The sequence below is a fragment of the Mangifera indica genome, unplaced genomic scaffold (assembly GCF_011075055.1).
Source record: "Mangifera indica cultivar Alphonso unplaced genomic scaffold, CATAS_Mindica_2.1 Un_0001, whole genome shotgun sequence".
NCBI classification, from domain to species: domain Eukaryota; kingdom Viridiplantae; phylum Streptophyta; class Magnoliopsida; order Sapindales; family Anacardiaceae; genus Mangifera; species Mangifera indica.
Window position 1 is genome coordinate 593,664 of NW_025401093.1, and position 16,739 is coordinate 610,402.

Below are 16,739 nucleotides of genomic sequence, written 5' to 3' on the forward strand. Positions count from 1 at the left end.
TAGTAAATTAAGACAAAGTTTTATTAAATAAATTAGAATTACCGGTTAATTTAATACATAATCATCCAATTGAAATAATATGATAATTGATATTTGTGACAAGATACAAAGAGATTCAAAGGAAAGAAACATGAAACGAGTAAGTAATTTCTCTGATTAACCTTCAAGGAGTTTTGATAAATAGTAAAAAGAATATGGACCTATTGCAAATTTATTAAAACTCTGATTTAAACTAGTGATTATTCTATTAATTTATTTTTAATTTTTCAGTAACTATAAATATAAAACTGTAAATTAAAAGTACCAACGAAGTAGGGTTATAGAGAAAAATAATAAGGGCTACAAATCATTTCTCATTATTCTTTGGTAAAGACAAAAATATGCAACACAAAGCTACAACAAACTAGTACAAATACAAAAATTAGCAAAATATTTGGTTATAGATTAAGGGCACAAGATTTTTGAATGCATCATGAAATGCCTCTTGTATGTATATACATGAATAGAAAAGAAATTCAAGAATTCCAGCAGTATTCCCAAGAAGAAACTTATAAATATATAATCAGCTAATACAAAGTACAGAGAAACAAGCATCATAAAACCACAACAAAAATACAGGGAACCAAGGAAGCAGAGGATCCACAATCTATTCTGGAGCAGAACACCTGGAACCAGAATCTGGACAAGATAAACAAAAATATCAATTGAAATTGATTTAGAACTTGGCTCTGATATTTGATCTTGGACAGAAATGCCTTTGCAAGTTCCAATAAATCAACGCAAGGAAACTTGCAGTATGCAAGCACAAACTTCCCATTTTGATAGCTTACCAAGAAACGATAAGCTGCGTGGCCAGGAGAGAGCTTTGCGACAGAAAGGATGATCCCAGAACTGCTTCATAAATAAAACAAAAGCAGGAAATAAGTTCGATACCAGATAAATGTTACCAATTTTTGCTGAAGAACAATCAAAAGACTTAAAAGAGGACCTAAGATTCAACAAGGTGATCTCATGCTCCTTTGTACCCATTACCACACCCTTCTAAATCTGTGCTTGCAATAGTGAAAGGTTTTATGAAACAAGTTGAAGTTTACACTTCAATGAATTATTTGTCATTGAGATACCAACTTACTTGAGATTTTCAATGAATGCATGAATTTCAACAATATTTCATGTTTGTTTGAAAGGCATATGTGAACCCAATAATTGCAAATCAAACAGAGATACCAACAGAACAATGATCTTGCACAGACAGGATGGCTAAGGGATATGCAATTAAAATGGTTTGTGTGAGATCAGAACTGAAACAGAGATCAAGAGAAATGATTATAACAAAAGGCCTCCCATCTCTGACCTCAACTCAGGGAACTTGAGTCGCAATAATGCCTCACAAACGACAAACAAAAGAGCCTTATTCTGGAGATTTCATCGAAGTAAGCTCTGCATCCTTTCCAGAACTCTGAATATTCTGTAAAAATAAAGCACAACACAATGAAGTGAACAAACGAAGTGCAGAAAATTATTATTTTGAATTTTAAAATGATCTATAGTTTGGTAAAGAGAAAACAAAGCACGTTTCCATAATCATGACATTTTATGGTTGTACTAGTACATATATCAAGGTTGCCTCGAATGACCTTCACGCTACTATTAAATTCAATAATTTTTTTTGTATCTTTTGTCTACAGAGTTATTGACTACTTCCAAGATAATGTTAATATAAAGGAAAGTTAATGATAAGATCATGAGGACGCAAGACCTTATCCTCAAGAAACAATTATTAGAAGTAAAGGGAATAAGATAATACAAAGATAAGTAACTGTTAAATGAATATGTACCACTTTTTTCTGTGTAGAAATTGAATAGTAGTATTAAGGTCACCCTTCCAGCTTCCTAACGTGTCATTCCATTGCCGCTTTACTTTTTGTAAACTTGGTACACTTAAGACTCCTTCAAAGAAAGTCTTCATATTGTGGCATTCCCAAACTATCAATTCTTCCAAAGCTGGAAATTTGAGGACGTAATTACCGGAGCTGAAGCTTGTGAGATTTTTTAAATTACCAAGTGACAACAGCTTTAATTTGTCAAAAACAATTTCCTCGGCTTTTGATCCCCTTCACTTGATACTACTTCTGCCATCATTTTACATTCTGACAATGTCAGTTTTTCAAGTCGCATCAAACTTTTGGCTGTTGAAGATGATACTAAGTTTATTAATCCATCACAGTACCATACCTTTAGAGTTTTGAGATTTTCAAAAGTGGCTGAAGACAGCACTATACTTATCAAATTGTGGCAAAAAGTTACATCTAACATTTCAAGATTTTGAAGAATTGAGCCCAGATGAGATTTTTCTTTCCACATGTATTCCAAATTGAAAAGCCCCCATAGCTCTAGTTCCTTTATTTGTGTGAGCATGCTTACATGTTTCTCATCCTTTTCACATAAGAATATCTCTTCATATGAACTCGATTTTAGTACAAGTTTTTTGAGATTGTTAAATCGCTGAAGGATTCCAATTAGAATGTTAGATGATTCATCTTTAATGATCTCAAGAATTTTCACTTTAGAAAACTGATGTTCTGGAAGCTGGTCTTGCCATAAAAGTGTGACGTCTTTTCCACTTAGTGTCAATTCCTCTTACTTAGAGTTAACCTGATGATTGATCAAGTAAATTATAAAAAAGTTAATGTTTTTTTCAATATTTCTAGCATTACTTTTTTTAACAAAAAGGAGAAAAAAATTTTGAATGTAGACAACTAATTTGTCATCCTAATATCGGTTGTACTATTCAGCTTTAATTTGTATGTTGAACATAAAAGAAAATTCATTTTTTAGTGTGTCTAAAATTAAAATTTTGTAACTTAATATTTTTTCTATTAAAAAAATTTCAATTAATTTTTATGCCAAGAATTCAAGTTTGAAGGTGAATAAGAAAATTCAAAGAAAAGCAATCTTAAATTAAATGCATACCTCTTTTTCGTACAGTAGTTGTATGGTTGCATTTAGGTCACCCTCCCAACTCCATTTGCTTTTATCCCACCAATCTTGTTGAACTTTCTGTAAACTTGGTGTATATAAGTTTCCTACAGAGAAAGTCTTTATCATAGGACATTTATATACAGTCAATTCTTCCAAAGATGGAAATTTCAATACATAATTCCCAGAGTAGAAGCATATGAGACTTTGTAAGTAGCGAAGTGACAACAACTTCAGTTTGCCAAAAACAATTTCATCTTCTGCTGCTACATCTTCTGTCTTATTTGATACTATTTCTGTCATTATTTCGCAAAATTGAATTTTCATTTCTCTCAACTGCACCAAATTTTTTGCTATTGAAGGTGTGAGTAAGTTCATCAATCCATGACACTCCCATACATTCAAAACTGTTAGATTCTCAAAAGATGCTGAGGATGGCAGAACATTTATCATTTGAGGACAATAAATTACTTCTAGAACTTCAAGATTTTGAAGAAGAGAGTCTAGTTTGGAGCTTTTTCCCCAAAGGTACTTTGCATCAGAAAGATAACGCAACTCCAAACTTTTTATTTGTATCAGGATCTTTGTATGTTTCTCATTCTCTCCACACGTAAATATCTCCTCATATGAGCAGTCATTGAGCATGAGTTTTTCCAGCTTAAGCGATCTCTGAAGGATGCCAACTGAAATATTGGTAGATTTATCCTGTTTGATCCCAATTGTACATCTACAAAAGTTTTCTGGAAACTGACACAGCAAATTTATCATTTCATCCACTCTGCTTAGGGTTAATTTCTCCAAATTGAGGTTAATCTGCAAACAAATTAGACAAAATAAAGCTAAAGTTGAAGTTCTCAAACAATTTGACAATAAAATAGAAATAAAATATGAAAATATTGAATCAATGCACAGGTAAAATAACTCGTACCGAAGGCAAACAGCATTGGCAAAAGGTTAAAACATAAATTTTTTTCATGTTACTTTTATTTTTTGAAAAGTAAAAGTAAAAATGAAAGACACTTACCTTTTCGGCCAAGAAGAGGGATTGTTTCCCCCAAATATCATGTTGACCCTCATTATTATGATGGAAGCTCATATATTCTGAATTGAATGTTTTTATTTTGCCACAATTACACACCTCCAACTCCTTTAACACTGGCCATTCAGAAGTGTGTACTCCAGGATAGAAAGTTATAAGTTCGGGCAAATTCTCCAATTTTAAGAAGGTTACTCGTGAAAATACAAATGTCTTGTTTGCTTCCACTTCTTTTGAAATAATCTCCTTCAAAACACTGCAATTGCATATCTCAATGTGTTCAAGCCACTCAAAGCTTTTCACCATGGATGATAAAAATACATATTGGAGTTTTTCACAACCATTCAAAATCAAGCTTGTCAAGTTTTGATAGCAAGAAGAAGTTGCCACAAGTTGACTATCCCAAACTGAACGTAGTTTTAAGACCTCCAAATTGGGGACAACAACCTGCATTCAGATTTTATTTTTTATTGTAAAACAATACTAAAAACATTCAAGAATCTTAGAAATACCAAGTTTTTAATTTTATTCTTTATTCAATTTCAAAAAGAAATTCAAATAGTTTATCAAATAGATTTTAATTTTCTTGGACTATGCATTATGTATCTCTCTGAGATATATAATGTTATAAAACTCTCAGAATTAATTGCTCCAAGCTTTAAGGCTTCCAAACAACCTGCTCAAAATTTAATGTTATTTCAATGATTTCTAAGATTAAGTAGAGAAACAAAAGTTGTACATCATTCATTTTATATATTATGACATGCCATATTAATGTTATAAAACTCTCTCTTGTCACCATGCTTATAAATATATTCTTAGGAATCTTTCTCCCTATCTAGCATATGCAAAATTTATTGTACCTGTCCATGTACTAAAATTCTAATTTCAAACAATTTTTAAACCCAAGAGGAAATGCAAAGGGTATGAAAAATTATTAATTTTTTAATATAAAAAAATTGATGAATTTATAGTTTTTTTAAATATTTTTATTAAGTAATAATTTCATCCTAATAATAACAATAAAATTTAATATACAAATAATTATTTAAGTTTTTAAAAATTAGTGAATATAAATTTAAATTTATACTAAATTTTATTGAAAATAAGTTTTTTGATTTAAAAAAAAACCAAAAAATTTGTTTCCACCCAATATTTAATGTTCCCTCAAATTTTTATTCGAAAAATTTTTAAAAACTAAATACTATTAAATTTCTATGTTAGTGTTTAAGCATAACCGCTGTTTAAATAAAAATATTAAAAAAACTTTCTCAACTTGGCACCGGAATCCATCCGCCGGTCACTCCTGTCAGCTTCTGGGCGCCGGCCGCCGTCCGCCGGAAACTCCTGTTCTGTCCATCTCTTTGCCGCCCTTCACCACCGTTTTCAAGCTTTTCATCTTAAAGTTTCCACTGTCTTTGCATATTTTTTAAACCCGATTTCGCCTCAAGCCACTGCCACCTCATCATCCGCCACTGCCGGCACTCCAGCCCTCTTCCATCATCACCGCCCGCCACCGTCAATCATCCACCACTGGTCTATTCATCCCGTCGCGTCACCATCTTCCCTCTGTGCAATTGGGTTTCCTTTTCTTATTTTGGTGACTAATTTGGTTTAACTTGAGGCTTTAATTGTGTTAATTTTGGTGTTGTGAATTAATTATTGAAGTTGGGAATTTGTATTGTGGAGTTTGTTGTGATTTGGAAGTTGCCCTGGTGATATTTTGGGTCTATACTAGTTGGTGCCCAGTAGGTGTTTGACAAAAGGCCACTGTTCGTAACCCTATTTAGTTTTCGTTCTCTCAATTTTCTAATTCATATTCTTGTTGATTTTGATTTTTCTAATGATTTTACTGATATATCATTCAATGGAAGAACACATCCTTCTTGTGATTTGGGGAAATTGTGTGTTATTTGTATGAATTACTTCATTTTGGTAGGTTTCATAATTTGTTCTGTTAAGTTGTTGAAAGATTGGTTTTTGGTGCCATCTGCTTCATTTGCTTAATGCTTTAGGAAATTAATCAATAAAAAATTCAATAAAGAGGACCATTAATGTTCAAACTTGAAAACAAAAAATAACAAGTTAAATTAGCAATTTGATGAGAGGACAAACCCCATTACACATAATGTATTTTAAGGGGGAAAAAGGTAATTTTTTAAATTTTTGAGTGAAGAAAATTATTAAAATTTTAAATTAAGAAAAAAATAAGATAAAATTTTTATTTTTTAAAAACTTTTTTTTAAATGGCAGTTCGGTAAATACGCACATGGATATCAAGATGTTGTCTCAATAAACTCTATAACAAAAAAGAAAAAAGACTCGTACCTTATATTCTGAATTAAATATGTCTAGTTTGCTACAATCACACATCTCCAACTCCTTTAACATTGGCCAATTTGAGTTGTATTTTCCATTGTATAAAGTTGTAAACTCTGGCAATTCTTTGAATTTCAGAAAGGTTACCCTTGGAAAGATAAATGTAGTAGTACCCTTTGTTTCTTCTTTGGCAATAATCCCCTTTAATTCCTTACAACAACTTATCTCAAGGTGTTGAAGCTGCTCAAAGCTTTTGATTATAGATGATGGAAATACAAATTTTAGTTTTTGACAGCCATACACAATCAATTTTTTCAAATTCTGATAGCAATAAGAGGTTGTTGGAAGTTTGTTGTCCCAAATCTTCTCAGAATTAATTGCTTCAAGCATTAATTCTTCCAAACAAGGGAAAACAACCTGCCCAAAATTTAATGCCATTAAAAAAAAAAAGTATAAAACCTGAAATGAAGTCCATTTAGAGATATTCAAATCTAAAAATATAATAAATTAAGATAAGACTATCATAAATCAAACCTTTTGGCTAAAAAATGGTATGACAGTATCAATTTTCTCATCCTCCGAATTGATATCACTAGACTCCAAATTAATTGTCAATTCTTTTTGTGTCTTTTGTGATGTTGAAACTTTATTTGCATTTGAGTAGAAGCTCACAATCCTTGGAAGATTAATCAAAGTCAAAAAGCGTAATTGACAAAATTCAATCTTATCAATTACCTCATTCTTGTCTACTCTATCTTTACTTTCAACAGCAAAAATCTCAGTCAAATTCTTGCAATCTTCCACCTTAATAAATTGAAGCTGTGGAAGGCTTCTGCCAGAGAATGAGAAGATATTTTCCAATTTATCACAGCTTTTCACATCTATAAATTTTAGATAGAAGAAAGACTTTGTTGAGGGTAGACCATAACATATCTTTTCCAAGTTCGTCAAGTTGAAAAAAACCAAAGACTCCAAGTGTGGAAAGACATCATGAGGTGTGCACTTTGTTGAGTCAACAATGCACAAGATGTTGGGATTATTATGGACATAGAGATATTTTAAATGCGAAAAACCCTTATTGTCTAATTCGGAGAGATCATTCTTGATACCCTGCAATTTGTCTAAGCATAAGAATTCAACATTCGATAACAACTGCAATTCCTCTTGCCAAATGAAAGAATTAAGATTCAGTTTCGGTGTTCTTAAAGCAGTAGACTTATTTAATAAATGGCTTCTCACCATCATGAACTTCCCATAATCACCATCTATGAAGTACTTACCAAAATTAGTAGCCTCATTTCCAATTGATATTTTGTACCTTTCTAACTTTTTGGAAATGAAGTCTTTTGGCAGTATTTGATCATTGGAAATATCTATTTTTAAAGCTGTCAAATTGGACAAACCCATCAACTCTTCAAGTATGTCAAGCTTCCATGAAATAGAGCATTTGCTCATATACAATTCTTCCAATAAGGATAAGCTTGATATAACATTTGGTACTATAATTTCTAATTTCCAACAATCACTTAAATCCAGTAACCTCAATTGAGTCAATTTACTTATTTCCTCAGCCAACTGTTTAATCATACAATGTCGCAAGCTAAGAATCTTTAGTTTTCTCAACTCTCCAATGATTGTTATATTTGAAAATGTCCCATGATCTAAGCATAACGTTTGAAGATTTGTGAGAAGACCAAGAGATGTTGGCAAGGACAATACATCTAGCTGAAACAAACTTAGAACCTTGAGGTTTCCCATCCGCACAAAAAAATCTTCATAGATTTCAAAAGAACCATTCACCACCACACTAAAAAATTCAAGTTTTGGACAATCCAAACCTTGAGACCAAATCTCACTAATCATATTACAATCAGCTAGTGAGATTTTAGTGCATTTTTTCAATTGCTCTTTATTTGACCATTCTGTCACCATGTCATTTCGCTCTGTAAATACGTGATGATCTTTATATGCAATTATTATGACAACTGAACGAACAACATCATGCATCGAAAACCGTTCACTGGTTGAACCATCAAGCAACAAACACGAATACTTGAGTTCATAGACAAGACTTTCCAGCTTATTTCGTGCTTCTTCCATAGTGAAGTTAGCTCCTTTTAGTATAATTAAACTCATAATGAGTTTGAACAAGTCTAAAATGATACTATTATTTACCATTAGACTACAAATTAGTAAAGTTTCCTTGAGCTCGTCACGTTTTAGATAATTGTAACTCAATGCTATCTTTGCATATTCTTTTTCTGGCAAGCCAGCAAACTTTGTTGGAGAAGGCTTTTTCAATTCTCGTAGGGCATCCTTCCATTCAGATTGATGTCTCTTGTATCTTAATGCTCTTGCTATGGTAGTAATAACAATTGGCAAACCCCGACATCCGATGCATACATCATTTGGCAGAGAATTCAGTTTATTTGTTTGATCAACCACATCACCTGCAAGGGAGACCCTGGATTTTAGATCAAGAGGCAGAGATATGTCTTCTATATGCTTCAAATATAATAAAATTGTTCCCATTCGAATATTGAAATTTTTTAAATAACAAATTCTTTACTACAGATCATGCATTTAACAAAAGTATTAATAGCATTTCTGCTATGTGCTTCGAATTTTTAAAAACAAAAAGAGTGTTTTTTGTTTTTTTAACTGAAATAGTATCTGTGAAATTTTATGAAGTATATATTGAACATCTTAAGAACTAGATAATATTAGTTAATAAAATACAAAAAAAGAGATGTTTAATTAATTTACTAGTAAACTAAATTTGTATTCAATTTCAAAAAATTTATTTTTAAAAATGATATGTAACAAGAGAAATTGAAATTTGAAGTTTAATTAGCACAATTATTACAATTATTTTTTAATTTCTCAGAGTAAATTTTCTTTTTATTATTTCACGTAATATAAATTAATCTGATGAATAAAATATGAAACAATTCTCTGATTACCTGCCATCTTCTTGAATAAGCTCCAAGCTTCTTCTTCCTTTAAGACACCCATCGGGAAATTATTCTTAGAATCCATACTCCATAATACATTAACATCTCTTGCTGTCAGCAATAATTTACATCCTCCACGGTCATCTCCACAAGGAATACCCAGAGCCTCCAAATCTAATTGTTCCCATATATTATCTAAAATTACAAGCACTTTCTTATCATTCTTCAGTCTCGCATACAACTTGCTCGCTCGATCAGCCTCCGGATCAAATTTCACACCTAACTGACGCGCAAGTTCATCTTGAATCTTTTTAGGATCTGGTTTATCAGATACCTCTACGAAAACCACCTCATCCAAGATCAGGTTTTTCTTGGCTTGTTGACCAACTTCTTTGACCAGTGTGGTTTTACCAATTCCGCCCATCCCATAAACCCCAATAACTCCCACCTCAGGATCATCTAATGCCTTAAGTACATCGTTGAAAATTGACCTTCTTGATTCAAATTCCTCATAATCTTTGTTAGTGAGCCGAATGACTTCATGAGTGGTAGGAAGAGAAACTTGAGCAAATGGTTCTTTTTCCTGAAGAAGTTCAGTTATAGCGTTCAGCTTTTTCCATGCTTTCCTGCCATTTTTGTAGCAAGTGATCAAGTTGAAACAACTGCTATTTGATTTCTCTTGAATCAGCTTGTCTGTTTCTTCGATGGTGGAATCCACATCCCCCTCCCAGTCCTTAACATTCTGTTTGATCTTTTCCACATTTTTTTCAGCAGCAACAACCTTAGCCTTCACTTCATCTCTTGCATCCTTCAGCTTTCCAGCTCCTCTTTCAAGATTGTGAAAGTTGGTTTTGTAGTTGTACAAGTACATAAACTGACGCCCGATCGGAGCACTTAAGCACTTTCCAACTTCTAAAACAGCATTCCCAGCAGTTTCTTCCATTCTCAAGCACAAAGAAAGATTTGGTATCAGACAGATTAGAAGGAAAAAATGGAAAAGAAAAGGAACTCACAGATCAAAACGACAGGGTCAAAGAGATACAGGACATTTGTAGTATTGATTGGTAATTTTAATTAAATTATTCTTCTAAATGAGATATACATGAAAGACTAAAATGTTTGGTTAGTCAACAAGAAGACACAAAGAAAGCAACATGCCAACAACTTTATGCATTATTCAGCAGACATTATAATCTATAATATTTACAGTTATGAAAAGAAATTCAATTTAGGAGTAAATTTTACTTTTCTTCCTGATAGCAGGAAATAATTTCCACATCCTAATTTCTAATTAATTTATGTAAGTCTTTAACATACTTTATAGCAAAGGGGGAAACTTGAACATGCATTATTCACCATGGCAGTGCAGTGATTATAGATTTTAGTCATAGAGATTTTTAAATTTATGATTGATAATACTATAGATCAAATATTTAATATTGGAATGTATTATTGCTTCAATTTTTCTTTTTCAAAAGGAAAAAAGAGTTGGTAAATATCAAAAATTTAATCCACTTAACTTAAAAAACAAAACATTGAAGGCATTAAACTATTATCATAAACATTATGAAAAAAAAAAAGATGAAGAAGTTAATTCCACAATTAAAAAGAAAAAATGGGCTTGTCCAATTTCTTTAATAATCAATTAAAGTGGTACTCTTGTATTATATGATCAATAATTGTGGTAAGCAAATTTTTAAGATGCTCACTTTTTTTGTATACAAATAAAAAAATATATATGAAAAATAAGTGTGAATTTATGTATTAATATATTATATTATTATATAATTAAATATTATTTTATTTTAATATTAAATTATTTAATTATTAATAGACAAATTAGTTGTGCATAATTTAATTGTATATGTTGGTAGAGTACAATTCAAGCTAATTAATATTAAAAGAAAATTTATTTATTAGTTTGATTAAATTTAATAAATCAAACAAAATTAATAAAATTAAATTTGATCAAAATTTAAAATATTTTTAAAAAATTTAATTATTTTTAAATAATTTGATTATTTTAAATTATACTGAATAAATTTTTAGAAATATATAAAAAAAATATAAGTTTAAAAATAAAATTAAAAAAGTATCTCATAATCATAAAATATTTTATATAAATAATAATTTATAAAATTATATATTTTTTATAAAATAATAATTTTTAATCTAATTATTTTTTTAAATCAGATAAATAATCATTATTTTTAAATAATTAATAATTTTAAATCAAAAATAAAATAATATTTAATTATAAATTAATAAATATTAAATATATATTTATTTATCAATCTAAATACATAAACATAATATTTTTAATTCGCTTCAATTTTACATTAAAGTTGAGGAGGGCAACTCTGAAAAAATCAAAATTAAAGTAACTTTGAAAAATAATTTCATGATTAAAACTAGATTCTGAAAGAGATGCAGTCTACAGTAAAATAATTTAGAATGAGAAATAGCTACTTAGGTCCACCAATTTATATTTAAAATTGGGTAAGACGACAATGAGCAAAACAAAATTAAAGTAATCACAAAAAAAATGTACGATTTCAGCTAGATTCTGAAAGCGATACGACCTGTGTCAAGACAATAATTCAGAGGCCAAAAAAAACTAAATTTTCATCAGTGATTATTAAAAGGGAAATTTTAAAAAATGGCCAAAATGCCCTCCCATTAAGCAAAAATACCCAAAATCACTATTTTCAAGTCAAAATGCCCAAAATCACTGTTTTAAAAAAAAAAATGCCTATGACTTTTTTTAATACCAAAACTACCCTTCCCCTCATATTTATATAACTCTCCCACTTACTATGGGGTTTTACTGTAATTTTAGATAAATATGAGAGGTTTTTAGATATTTTACATTATAAAGACATTTTAATATTTATTTATTTATTTCAAACTTTTTCTAAAATGTCAAAATTACCCTTCCCTTCATTTATACAACTCCCCTCACTCATTATGGGGGTTAAAATAATTTTAGATAAATATGAGGGGTTTTTGGATATTTTACATTGTAAAAGCATTTTCATTTTTTAACTTTTAGAATTCGAATTTCAGTTCCGTTTTTTCGAATTTCACCATTTTACGATATATCGATTTGTATTTTTCAGATTTCTGAAGGATTTTCCGTTTGTTGCCATTCTCGGGTTTTTCAACTTTTACAATTCGAATTTCAGTTCCGTTTTTTCGGATTTAATCGTTTTATGAGATATCGACTCATATTTTTCAGATTTTCGAAGGATTTTTCGTTTGTTGTCATTCTAGGGTTTTTCAATTTTTAGAATTCGAATTTCAGTTTCATTTTTTCGGATTTCACCGTTTTACGAGATATCGACTCGTATTTTTCAGATTTCTGAAGGATTTTTCGATTGTTGCCAATCTAGGGTTTTTCAACTTTTAGAATTCAAATTTTAGTTCAGTTTTTTCGAATTTCACAGTTTGACGAGATATCGACTCGTATTTTTCAGATTTCCGAAGGATTTTCTGTTTGTTGCCATTATAGGGTTTTTCAACTTTTAGAATTTGAATTTCAGTTCCGTTTTTTCAGATTTCACCGTTTTACGAGATATCGACTCGTATTTTTCAGATTTCTGAAGGATTTTTTGATTGTTGTCATTCTAGGGTTTTTCAACTTTTAGAATTCGAATTTTAATTCAGTTTTTTCGAATTTCACCGTTTGACGAGATATCGACTCGTATTTTTCAAATTTCCGAAGGATTTTCCGTTTGTTGCCATTCTAGGGTTTTTCAACTTTTAGAATTTGAATTTCAGTTCCGTTTTTTCGGATTTCACCGTTTTACGAGATATCGACTCGTATTTTTCAGATTTCTAAAGGATTTTTCGATTGTTGCCATTCTAGGGTTTTTCAACTTTTAGAATTCGAATTTTAATTCAGTTTTTTTGAATTTCACTGTTTGACGAGATATCGACTCGTATTTTTCAGATTTTCGAAGGATTTTCTGTTTGTTGCCATTATAGGTGTTTTCAACTTTTAGAATTTGAATTTTAGTTCCGTTTTTTCAGATTTCACCGTTTTACGAGATATCGACTCGTATTTTTCAGATTTCTGAAGGATTTTTCGATTGTTGTCATTCTAGGGTTTTTCAACTTTTAGAATTCGAATTTTAATTCAGTTTTTTCGAATTTCACCGTTTGACGAGATATCGACTCGTATTTTTCAAATTTCCGAAAGATTTTTCGTTTGTTGCCATTCTAGGGTTTTTCAACTTTTAGAATTTGAATTTCAGTTCCGTTTTTTCAGATTTCACCATTTTACGAGATATCGACCCGTATTTTTCAGATTTCTGAAGGATTTTTCGATTGTTGCCATTCTAGGTTTTTTCAACTTTTAGAATTCGAATTTTAGTTCCTTTTTTTCGAATTTCACCGTTTTACGATATATCGACTCGTATTTTTCAGATTTCTGAAGGATTTTTTGATTGTTGCCATTCTAGGGTTTTTCAACTTTTACAATTCGAATTTCAATTTCATTTTTTTAAATTTTATCGTTTTACGAGATATGGACTTGTATTTTTCAGATTTCCGAAGGATTGTTAGATTTGGTATCAGGTTGTTGGATTTGGTGGATTCATGGATATTGTGGACTTTGGTGACATGTCTTGCACGTGTAGAAAGTTTCAGCTTTCACGTATTTCGTGCAAGCATGCCATTGTCGTTGCACGACATATGAGACTGACGAATGTGCACGCATAGGTTCATCCATTCTTCCGCACTGACATTTACCGTGCAATATATCAGGAACCGATCAATCCTCTTGGAAATCAATGTGATTGGTTACACTTACCGGAAGACAGAGTTATATTGCCCCCCGTCCTCGATAGTCGTCGTCCAGGTCATCCATCCAATAGAAATCGACGTCCATCTCAAGGAGAAATTGTTACACCGAGGATTTACAGTCGTTGCCATGAACCGGGGCATACACGAACCCAATGTAAATCCCCAGCACCGGTCCCGAGCTCTGCCCCCCAGCGTTCACATACAAAAGCCAAAGGAACGAGATCTTGACATGTTTATACTCAATTTTGTTTTTTATATGATTCTTCATTGTTGTACTTCAGGTTTATGTAACCGATGTATTTTTATTATTGTTTTAAATGTGTAATTGTATTGTCATTTGATGTAATAAGTTTAGTGTTACTTTATTTCAGTATTACTTTATTTTCTCTAATTGTTTCAATTGTGTAAATGTTTGAGTAATCATACGTTTTTATTGTTTTTCCATGATAAGATTATTTAAAAAATGAAATCAAATACGATACACATTCATATATAACCACAAATAAAGTATATCATACACATATGCACATACAATAAATATATACATCTAAACATAGGAATAACGCTAAATATATACATCAATATCGTCATCCCCCCATGGCCTCGACAAGAAAACACGCTCGATGTCGTGATACTGCACCTTCAGACAATCGTAAAAGTACGTAGATCTGATCCTATGTCCGGAGGAGCGAGGAATATATGAAGAAACATCGGTCCGATGGCTAAACGAAAGTCCTGTCACCAACGCAAACTCGAATGGGCTAAACCTCACATCAACCCCGCTAACCCTAAACCAAAACTCGTCTCTGGCAAAGGGTAGATGTAACTGTCGGAGAAAAAATGCATGAACCAATATCCCGCAGAATTTGGTTTCGGGTAAACGAAGGAAGGACCCGAAACATGTCCTCTCAAATAGTCGCAGCTGTCGAGGGGTCAATGTAGAAGAAATTCGGGATAATACAGTATGCTGTGCACGAGATATCGCATCTACCCGGAAGTGTCTGGACTCGTCGGGAATGCGCAGCTCTGTGTCAACCTGTCTTCTTTTGTGAGAAATATCCTGTAACAATCACATAAAATTTGTTAGACATTCATAAAAATAAATATGTAAACAAATGTATTAGTGAAAAAAACATAAAAAGATGAGAAATACCAAATAATTAAAAAGGAAATGACAAAACTTAACAAATAAGAACTGAAATTCGAGTTCTATACGTTCAACTGCCGTAGAATGTTAACAATCTAAAAAGTTATCATGAAATGACGAAAAATAGAAAAAACGAAACTGAAATTCAAATTGTGTAGGTTGAAATACCTTGAAGTGACGATAATCAGAAAATTGTTCAAAAATTTTGAAAATACGAATCAATATATCTTAAAATGGTTAAATTCGAAAAAACGGAACTGAAATTCGAATTCTATACGTTGAAATATCTGAAAGTAATGATAATCAGAAAATGGTTCGGGAATATTGAAAATACAAATCGATATATCCTAAAATGGTTAAATTCAAAAAAAAGAAATTCAAATTCAAATTCAAATTCTATACCTTGAAATACCAGAAAGTAATGATAATTGAAAAATGGTTCGGGAATATTGAAAATACGAATTGATATATCCTAAAATGGTTAAATTCAAAAAAACAAAATTGAAATTCGAATTCTATACATTGAAATACCTGAATGTGACGATAATCAGAAAATGGTTCGGGAATATTGAAAATACGAATCGATATATCATAAAATGGTTCAATTCGAAAAAACGAAACTGAAATTCGAATTCTATACGTTGAAATACCTTAAAGTGACGATAACCGAAAAATGGTTCGGAAATCTTAAAAATACGAATCGATATATCATAAAATGGTGAAATTAGAAAAAACGGAACTGAAATTCGAATTCTATACGTTGAAATACCTTAAAGTGATGATAATCAGAAAATCATCCGGATATCGTGAAAATACGAATCGATATATCCTAAAATGGTGAAATTCGAAAAAACGTAACTGAAATTCGAATTCTATACGCTGAAATACCTTAAAGTGACAATAATTGAAAAATCGTTCGGAGATCATGAAAATATGATTCGATATATTCTGAAATGGTGAAATTCGAAAAAATGGAGTTGAAATTCGAATTCTATATGTTGAAATACCTTAAAGTTACGATAATCGAAAAATCGTTCGGAACTCATGAAAGTACGAATTCATATATCCTAAGATGGTGAAATTCGGAAAAACGGAACTGAAATTCGAATTCTATATGTTGAAATACCTTAAAGTGACCATACTCGAAAAATCATTCGGAAATCGTCAAAATACGAATCGATATATCATAAAATGGTGAAATTAGAAAAAACGGAACTGAAATTCGAATTCTATATGTTGAAATACCTTAAAGTGACCATACTCGAAAAATCATTCGAAAATCGTCAAAATACGAATCGATATATCATAAAATGGTGAAATTAGAAAAAACGGAACTGAAATTCGAATTCTATATGTTGAAATACCTTAAAGTGATGATAATCAGAAAATCGTCTGGATATCGTGAAAATACGAATCGATATATCCTAAAATAGTGAAATTCGAAAAAACGGAAATGAAAAGCTAATTCTATACGTTGAAATACATGAAAGGCACGATA

At 31.0% G+C, this 16,739-nt stretch overlaps 2 protein-coding genes across 6 annotated transcripts; both read right to left on the reverse strand.

Moving 5' to 3' along the window:
• Positions 1–421: 421 nt before the first annotated feature.
• Positions 422–6,747, reverse strand: LOC123205004 (putative disease resistance protein At4g19050). 5 transcript variants are annotated; one of them, XR_006499674.1, is made up of 6 exons: positions 6,344–6,747; positions 4,004–4,462; positions 2,974–3,792; positions 1,355–1,468; positions 831–891; positions 422–678 (listed from the first exon to the last, which is right to left on the reverse strand). XR_006499674.1 is itself a non-coding variant. In XM_044621796.1 (4 exons), the coding sequence occupies exons 1-4, from the start codon at positions 6,722–6,724 to the stop codon at positions 1,412–1,414; spliced, it is 1,716 nt and encodes a 571-aa protein (XP_044477731.1). In that variant the 5' UTR covers positions 6,725–6,747; the 3' UTR covers positions 1,090–1,411. The 5 variants fall into 5 exon arrangements, 2 of the variants coding, with proteins under 2 accessions (XP_044477731.1, XP_044477732.1); XR_006499672.1 differs by having other exon boundaries at positions 422–891; XR_006499673.1 differs by having other exon boundaries at positions 422–891; positions 1,133–1,468.
• Positions 6,748–6,862: 115 nt separating this feature from the next.
• LOC123205087 (probable disease resistance protein At4g27220) lies at positions 6,863–10,364 on the reverse strand. The gene is made up of 2 exons (XM_044621902.1): positions 9,298–10,364; positions 6,863–8,784 (listed from the first exon to the last, which is right to left on the reverse strand). Exons 1-2 carry the CDS (start codon positions 10,229–10,231, stop codon positions 6,863–6,865), a joined length of 2,856 nt encoding a protein of 951 aa, XP_044477837.1. The 5' UTR covers positions 10,232–10,364.
• Between the last annotated feature and the right edge of the window lie 6,375 nt (positions 10,365–16,739).

What these genes read in the sequence shown, in the direction of transcription:
- LOC123205004 (XM_044621796.1), bottom strand. Translation starts at nt 6,724, where the DNA reads ATGCTTGAAGCAATTAATTCTGAGAAGATTTGGGACAACAAACTTCCA. An exon ending in CCCTCTTCTTGGCCGAAAAG is followed by an intron (nt 3,793 to 4,003) that starts GTAAGTGTCTTT and finishes ATTTGTTTGCAG; the next exon opens with ATTAACCTCAATTTGGAGAA. An exon ending in AACTACTGTACGAAAAAGAG is followed by an intron (nt 1,469 to 2,973) that starts GTATGCATTTAA and finishes TTATTTTTACAG; the next exon opens with AATATTCAGAGTTCTGGAAA.
- LOC123205087 (XM_044621902.1), bottom strand. Translation starts at nt 10,231, where the DNA reads ATGGAAGAAACTGCTGGGAATGCTGTTTTAGAAGTTGGAAAGTGCTTA. An exon ending in CTTATTCAAGAAGATGGCAG is followed by an intron (nt 8,785 to 9,297) that starts GTAATCAGAGAA and finishes TCTCCCTTGCAG; the next exon opens with GTGATGTGGTTGATCAAACA.